At 35.3% G+C, this 7726-nt stretch overlaps 1 protein-coding gene across 1 annotated transcript; it reads right to left on the reverse strand.

The window, feature by feature from the left end:
• Window positions 1-521: 521 nt before the first annotated feature.
• LOC106657850 (tudor domain-containing protein 3) lies at window positions 522-4703 on the reverse strand. Its single transcript, XM_014379533.2, has 9 exons — window positions 4172-4703; window positions 3768-3852; window positions 3494-3693; window positions 3272-3419; window positions 2572-3200; window positions 1833-2496; window positions 1652-1765; window positions 1467-1584; window positions 522-1394 (listed from the first exon to the last, which is right to left on the reverse strand). The coding sequence occupies exons 1-9, from the start codon at window positions 4210-4212 to the stop codon at window positions 1258-1260; spliced, it is 2136 nt and encodes a 711-aa protein (XP_014235019.1). The 5' UTR covers window positions 4213-4703; the 3' UTR covers window positions 522-1257.
• Between the last annotated feature and the right edge of the window lie 3023 nt (window positions 4704-7726).

The following is a 7726-nucleotide window of genomic DNA, read 5'->3' on the forward strand; positions in this document are numbered from 1 at the left end:
CATGCAGCAATTACTGTGGAAACTTTCCAAATACAAATCATTACAAAGTCCATCGTGGCATGTTGCATTTTTTTCTTTACACTAAAAACGGTACTATAAGGTATAAATCTCATGAAATTGGATCAACGTTATTTTCTTGCGATGATAGTCCGCGTTTAGTAATTAATTTCATCAGTTGCTTTTGGCAAGAGATGTAGTTATTTATATAATATGTATACATTTTCCTATGTAAATATATTATGCGGAGTGATAAACAGAAACAATGGTTTAGAATAACTAGATAGCACTTGCGTATGTGTACTATTAGCATTGAACCACAAACGAGTCATTTTTTATAATTTACAATAGATTAATGTATTTATTTATACGACTTATGCATATATATCTATTACACGTTAAAATGATGGCTAAGAAAACACTGGCTATTTAGTTTTTTGCGGAAATTGATAATTCTATTGTAAATTTTCAAGAGAAAAAAAAACACAGTATTAATAAATTTGTGTCGACATTCTCGCAACGACTTTTTGTTTTAATTTTTAATTAGTGGAAATTTAGTAGATTATTATACATTTTTCATTAAATTATTTTTTTGAAAAATGGTTGTATCATTTGAAGTTCCGATTCTGACGCAAATGGCAATGCGCAACAGTATAATATTACAATTCAGAGATAAATAAAAAGTTTGATTTGAACAAAACACTGAAACTTTCAGTATTACAAAATTGACTAGAAAACTTCTTATTTTTCGTTAACATTACATTATGCTTGATGATTAGTTATACAAAGAGTAATTTTATGATTAATAATGTCTTAAAACTTAGTTAATTTTCCGCTGGAAACAGTTTCATCATTCATACTAGTTATACTAGTGCAAATAATTCATTTAAAAGATGTAGATAGTTTACCAAAAAGGATATTGCTCAATATTTTAACGAGTATTTGTAAATATCATTGTATCTTCAAAGATACTTTTGAATGTGTATTAGAAAAAAAATCTTTAGTTTATGTGAGAAAAGAAATGTACAGCAAAGTTGCATAACAATGTCATATACGCTTTTACACTAAAAATTATTCGACGTGATCTCTTAGCACCAAACTCTCCCCGCGGAGTTCGGTATATATTTTTGTAATGACAAGAGCTGATCGATCGGTAAAATCAGTCAGCCATTAACTAAGTCCATGAAGCCCGAAGAGCCCGGCCACCTCATCGGGGAAGAGCCGATAGTGCTATCCAGCGGCGGCCGTGCTGTCAAGCTCCTATGTATCGCTAAAATTACCGGTACCAACATTTCCGCGCTGAGCTGGTGGTTGGTAAATCGGCTGCGCGCTGCGCTGCTGATTGCGACGTCTATTGTTTTTGTTTGATCCACCACCACCACGGCGATACTCCGACGCTAAAAAAAGTTGAATTTTATTAGCAATCAAGATCTAAATACGGTACTTAGATGAAAATATAGTCAGCTTACAATTGGAATTATTTTGATTTTGTTCAAAGCGTGGAGGACGATTATTCGAACGATACTGCTGATCGGATCGTCGATTATTGTCAAAACCACTGGCGTTTTGATTTTGAGTATTTGGATTCTAAAAATTGAACAAAATTTAGATTGATTATCAATTTAAATTCAAAAATGAAGTTTACGAAACTTACTTCTTCAGTTATTGGTATGCAATCGATTTGAAGCACCTCTTCATAATTATGAAAATCTTTAAATAACACAACACAGGTAGTTTTTGATACCGCTGTTACCTCAGCATTGTAATACTATGAAAATAATTAATTTTGTTAATAAATACATTTTTTTAGCTAAAAAAAAAACTGGATTTCTTACCATATTATCTTCCCAATACTTGGCCATGCATCTATCTCCAACTCTCCAAACCCATGTACCTCCTAAGGGCTCCTCATTATTGAAATTACTATTGTAGTAGCTACTACTCTTTTGAGAAGTGTTTGCTCCACCAATCATGGAGTTGTAATCAAAATTATCATTGGCTGTCTTATAAAACTGATTTGATTGATTCGCTCCAAAATTTCTATCCAAAGTATTAGTACTGGATTGGTATGTTTGAGCATTATTACCATAATTTTGATTTCTACTGTTCTGAATGACTTGTGTTTGATAACTTTGTTGATTTTTAGACTGATATTCTGGATGATTTTTTTGAGACATATTGGAGCTATATTCTCTAGGAGTTGACGATTCTTGACGTGACTGAGAGAATGGAGGCATGCTGTGGAATTCATTAATTTGTGGAAATTTGCTATAACTTCCAATCGGTTCTTGATGATGTTGTTGCTGCTGTTGATACGCCTGAGAATGGAAATTTTGTGTTTCCTGATTACGTTGGAAACGTGGTGGTTTGTTACTTTTTGGAGGAGTTGTATTATAAGTTCCTCCATGAGTGCTAGTAGTGCTGATACTGTTGAACTTATTCGGTCGATTATTTTCAAGATGACGCGGTGGTATTTGATAGCCTCGACCACGAGCATTTCTAAAATTTTAAAATGATAAATTAAATAAGCATTCAGTTTATATAAATCAGAATAAAAAATGTTTCATTTCTTACCTTCCTCCACCGCGTCCAGATTGTTGGTGGTCATTACTTCTGGAATGACGATCAGAATAATTGTCGGAACGATCTTTACCATGTTTATCATAATGTGAATTATTAATGTCTAAATTTTCAACCTGAGCTGGCAGTTTATCTTCAAGAAAATCAAAGAGAGATATTTTACCACTACTTGGCTTACTGGAAACTTCTTCATTTTTCTTGTCACCTCGTTTGCCTTTTGGTTCACGAGGTTCACGAGGTTCACGAACACCACTACTGCTCAATTTATTATCATATCTTTGTAACGACTTAAGTGCTCTATCAACATTATTCCGATTAACTTTTAAAGCATATTCTGCTTGTTCTATCGTAAACCCCTGATCAACAATTTTTTGAACACTGTGATCAAGTAGTTGTTTAGTTCCTCCACCAAAAACTTTCTTACTTCCTTGCTTTGCTGCTTCAGCAATTGCATTTTTACGCTGTGCTTCAAATTCTGCATTTTCTTCTTTTTCTTTTTCTTTTTCAGCTAAAGCTTTGAATTTACCTTGCTCTGCTATTTTGACTATTTTTTTTCCAAATGGAATCCATGGCGGTGGTCCTCCTTCTTCAACTGGTCTTACTCTACTGTGAGAAGCAAGTTTCTAAAAAGGAATATATATTTGTGAATTTCAAAGTAAATGATCAAGAATAAATATATGCAAGCACTACATACTTTGTTTAGTTCCCACTTTTCTACAAGACTCACAACTTTTCCTCCAAGACATTGTACAATATTGTGGGGCCTTAATAAAATCATTCCATGTGACATTATTAGCGACCCACCCCTTATTAAGATTTTTGTACCCGGAGGTGTATTTAAGCTGGAAAAAATTATCATTGCATATCAAATTGTAAAATTTATAGCTTAGATTTATTTGCATCATTTTCCATTTACCTAATAGATGATATGGGTTCTAATTCAATAGCTTGATAACTATTTTTGCCATCAGTAAATGAGATCTTTAGCATTCTCGGAGCACCACGAGACTCTTCATTATTTTTAGGAGCAGCTACATTACGTTGCTTTTGAATTTGTAACACTACGTTTCCTTGACTTAAATCACCCTCACCACTACTGATTTCTTTTAAATCAAACTGAGAAAAAAATTTAAAATGAAATTTTGAAAATTTTGATAATATGATAATTCAAATTTCTTAAGTTTATATACCTCAATGGCTTGTTTTATGATTTTTTGTGGCTCTATAATACTTCCATAATCACTAACTAAGTCGAATCCATGTTCCGTCAGATACCTGTAATGAAGAGTTTCAGTTATTCAACCTAATAGTAGAATTGATAGTTATATGGTAGTGTGTAGACAGTTGTGTAGTATTATTGTTTATAGTAATTTTTGAATGAAATAAAATAATAAATTCCAATGATAATTAATCCTATCATTTGATCTATCCATTCATGTTCTACATGGGCATGAACAACGCGGATAACCTACATTAAAAAGCTAAGTAGCAAAACAGAAGTATTAACTTATAAATGATATCAAAAAAGTCGTAATTTTGTTATGAATTGGAAGTTTTGGTAAGAAAAGTTAAAACCAGATTTGGTTTCAATTACCAGCCACATTCGCGCAGTTTCTCCATGGCAGCGATAGTCATGGTTTTGCCTTTAGTGGATAATCTCACTACACTATTGCACTGTTAAGCGAACACTGGCCACTTATGCAATTTGTAAATACTTGGCACTAAATACAAGTCAACTTGTTGTCTCTATCGCACCGAATGAGAAAAAAATCGGTTGACAGGGCTAAAGTACAACCGAGACGAAGACAACGACGACGTTGTTTTTGTTGTTGTTGATTATATTGAATCCTCATCAGCAGCGTAAACATTCGGTCAGCTGATATCTAGCTCGAACGTTTAGTGGTTGCCAATTGAGTGCGATATTATGGTTGACTTGGATACACAACTGGATCTGCGTCCAGAGACGAAGCGAGCTTTGCCGTGCAAGCTAAAATTGATCTCTCGCGATGACGTTTGTCTTTGGAGTTCTGGTCAATAGGTACGTAGATAGGTATTGTGTCGTACGTGGGTGGTGTGCTGTGCGGCGCACGCGAGCTTTTTTGCTCTGTACGAAAGACCGCTGAGAGACCGACACTGCTGCCTGCTTTGGGGAGCGCTAGACTTTGCAAATTGCACGGCCATGTTTCTGCACTGTAGTTGCGCGCGCACCATAGTTTCACCAATCGTTGACTTGAATGACAACAACGCGATTTTCGCGCTCAAATATATTTCTTATAAAGTAGTTATAAAATACTTATTGAAGTGCGTTTCATAGAATTTTTAAGAACAAAATGTCCAAAATGTAAAAATTATTAATGCTTCCTACCTCCAAAAATCTAAATGTTTATGCGTGCACTCTTACCCATAGCAGTCAGATGTGTTTTTGTGTTTTTATTGTACTTTTTTATTCTCAAAAACTTTTTCTTTTACTACTTATTTCTCGAATGTTTAGGTCAACTCCCTCCCCCCCCCCCTCCCCCCCACCCGGCCAGAAAAGTATTTTTTAAACTAGGAGAAAAAAAAGCATCCAAGTCATGTACTAATAAGGTGGTTGATAAAAAGAAGGTTTAATGTTTAACGGGTTTGGGCCATTTTTTGCCTCCGAGTATAAAAAGATATCTTTCTGCTCTCGGGCGTCGAAATTCACAAAAAATATTAGTATTCTAGGGGTTATTAAAAGAAATTAGAAAAAATTTAATTGACTATGAAAGTCTCCTGGACTACTCAGGTAAATTCATAATAAATGATATGTGTAGTTCTGCGCATGTTATATATGTCAATTTCTAAAGACGATATTTACTCGTTAACTCAAATAATTAAGAACGAGAAAAGTCGCCATAGGTCCTCATCTTTATTCCCAATTTTACAAAAAACTTATTTTATAACAAACAAATAGGTAATAGTAAAATCATATGCACGAGCTAAAATCAAATTTAACCCGTTTCGGGCCAAACGGACGAAATTTTAGTTATTTTTTCATTCGCTGTAAAATCCGTGAAAAAATTATGTGAGAAATATCAGAATAGTCATAAACGACGTAAAATTTTATGAACTTTTCAAATCCGGCGTCAGAATTGTCAAAAAAGTTGATGTGTAAAAGTTATGAACAATTAAACAATAAAAAACACGATTTTTTTGAAAAAAAATTTGATTTGATCCGAATTTTCAAGTCGAAACAGACTTGCTCTATAGGTCTAACACGTTTTTTTTGCGTCCATGGGGTGTAGGCTTGAAGGTCCAATAGTTACGCTATCGAAATTCAACATTTTCTCTATAACGTTTTTTTCCTAGGCGCTTGGTTGACATATAAAAAAATTGACTACGTTCATATACGGTTTTTTTCTACGAAGCGCCATTTTCGTGTCTGCCATGTTAAATTTCGATATCGTAACTATTGGACCTTCAAGCCTACACCCCATGGACGCAAAAAAAACGTGTTAGACCTATAGAGCAAGTCTGTTTCGACTCGAAAATTCGGATCAAATCAAATTTTTTTTCAAAAAAATCGTGTTTTTTATTGTTCAATTGTTCATAACTTTTACACATCAACTTTTTTGACAATTCTGACGCCGGATTCGCAAAGTTCATAAAATTTTACGTCGGTTATGACTATTCTGACATTTCTCACATAATTTTTTCACAGAGTTTACAGCGAGTGAAAAAATAACTAAAATTTCGTCCGTTTGGCCCGAAACGGGTTAATACTGGAGCAAACATGTTGCTTGCTTCATGTTTGTGAATTCACTATGGAATACAATAAGCCAGTGGTATTAGTAAACATATCAAAATACTTCAAATGAAAATCAATTGTTTAAAAAAATAAGCACCATTGCGTCAAACGCAAACGTTGTTTGACAAAAGAATATTGTCAAACAAACTGTACTTACAGCTGTTTTTATCTTTTAGCGGTTTCAAAAAAATTAGCTTGACTCAGAGCTACGCATTACACATGAGAAGATGAAGCAATTATTTTTATACGCGTCCGTTTATTACAGACTAGTCCAAAATTTAATCTGGTAAATTTTTTTCTTTACCGGAAATTTTTTCAACAACCGGAAGAAGAGCCACATTTGCATAAATCGTTAGTTTAATGCGCGATGAACAATCATTCGAGTTTACTCATCGAAACGATCAATGGAAATTACGTATATGAAAACTACTTCTTCTATTACTAGTTGAGCAATTAGTCATAGAGCCATTCTAACGAATCAGTGCGATACGTTGCGCTTGGCTATATTGAATAATTTTGTTCACACCTCATCGTATTGTTTAATTATAATGCAGTGCAATTTATCGTAACAACAAATCTGAACATAGTATCGATTCATCATAATTCGAAAGTAAATAAGAAGAAAAAATTCGAGGCTCTACGTAGAGATGTAATCGTTTCATCGGGTCGCAAGCGCCGAAGCGATAAAAAATACATTTCCAGAGCGGCAAAAGTAACAAGCAGCAAATTAATATTCACATGTAGTACACGGTGCGCAAGCTGAGCTCATTACAGCGAGGTAGTTTAGCCGTTATACTGCAGTTTTACAAGGAGATAAGGCATCGAAAGTCGAGGTGCGATGAGCAGGGGTTGATTTGTATACATAGACCAAGTTTACGATCTTACTCGGAAATGCGGCAACGTACAGGTTTTTTCGTTAGCGCGCGAGGATGCACATTTCTATATAGCTCGTAGTTGCGGCAGATGATAATTGCGAACAATTTAGAATCCGTGAGAGTGAAAAGAAGAGGGAGAACGAGAGGCGAAAAAGAGAAAAAGTGACGCATCGCTCGATGTATCTCCTCGATCTCGATACGAGCAAAAGAAAACCATACCGATTTCTCGTGTTCGATCGCACACCCGGATAGAGAAATAATGCGGACACTCGCTCGATAAATGAAAAATAAAAGGACATACTTGGCCGATGGGGATATCGTAGTTGAGCACGTGTGTGCCGCGGCCCGTGGGATAGATGCGTGGGGGGATCGGCGCACGTACGCGATCGTGGATGGGCGGCACACACATTCGGTGTAGTAGAGCTCACATGCAAAAGCCGAACGTACACACACGTACACCTGCGCCGCAGCGAGCGAACGGCGCCCGCGAGACAGAGACGGAGAG

Source organism: Trichogramma pretiosum, unplaced genomic scaffold (genome assembly GCF_000599845.2).
Source record: "Trichogramma pretiosum strain Unisexual culture from Peru unplaced genomic scaffold, Tpre_2.0 scaffold6, whole genome shotgun sequence".
NCBI classification, from domain to species: domain Eukaryota; kingdom Metazoa; phylum Arthropoda; class Insecta; order Hymenoptera; family Trichogrammatidae; genus Trichogramma; species Trichogramma pretiosum.

What these genes read in the sequence shown, in the direction of transcription:
- LOC106657850 (XM_014379533.2), bottom strand. Translation starts at nt 4,212, where the DNA reads ATGACTATCGCTGCCATGGAGAAACTGCGCGAATGTGGCTG. An exon ending in TCATAAAACAAGCCATTGAG is followed by an intron (nt 3,694 to 3,767) that starts GTATATAAACTT and finishes TTTTTTTCTCAG; the next exon opens with TTTGATTTAAAAGAAATCAG. An exon ending in AAAAGTGGGAACTAAACAAA is followed by an intron (nt 3,201 to 3,271) that starts GTATGTAGTGCT and finishes ATTCCTTTTTAG; the next exon opens with AAACTTGCTTCTCACAGTAG.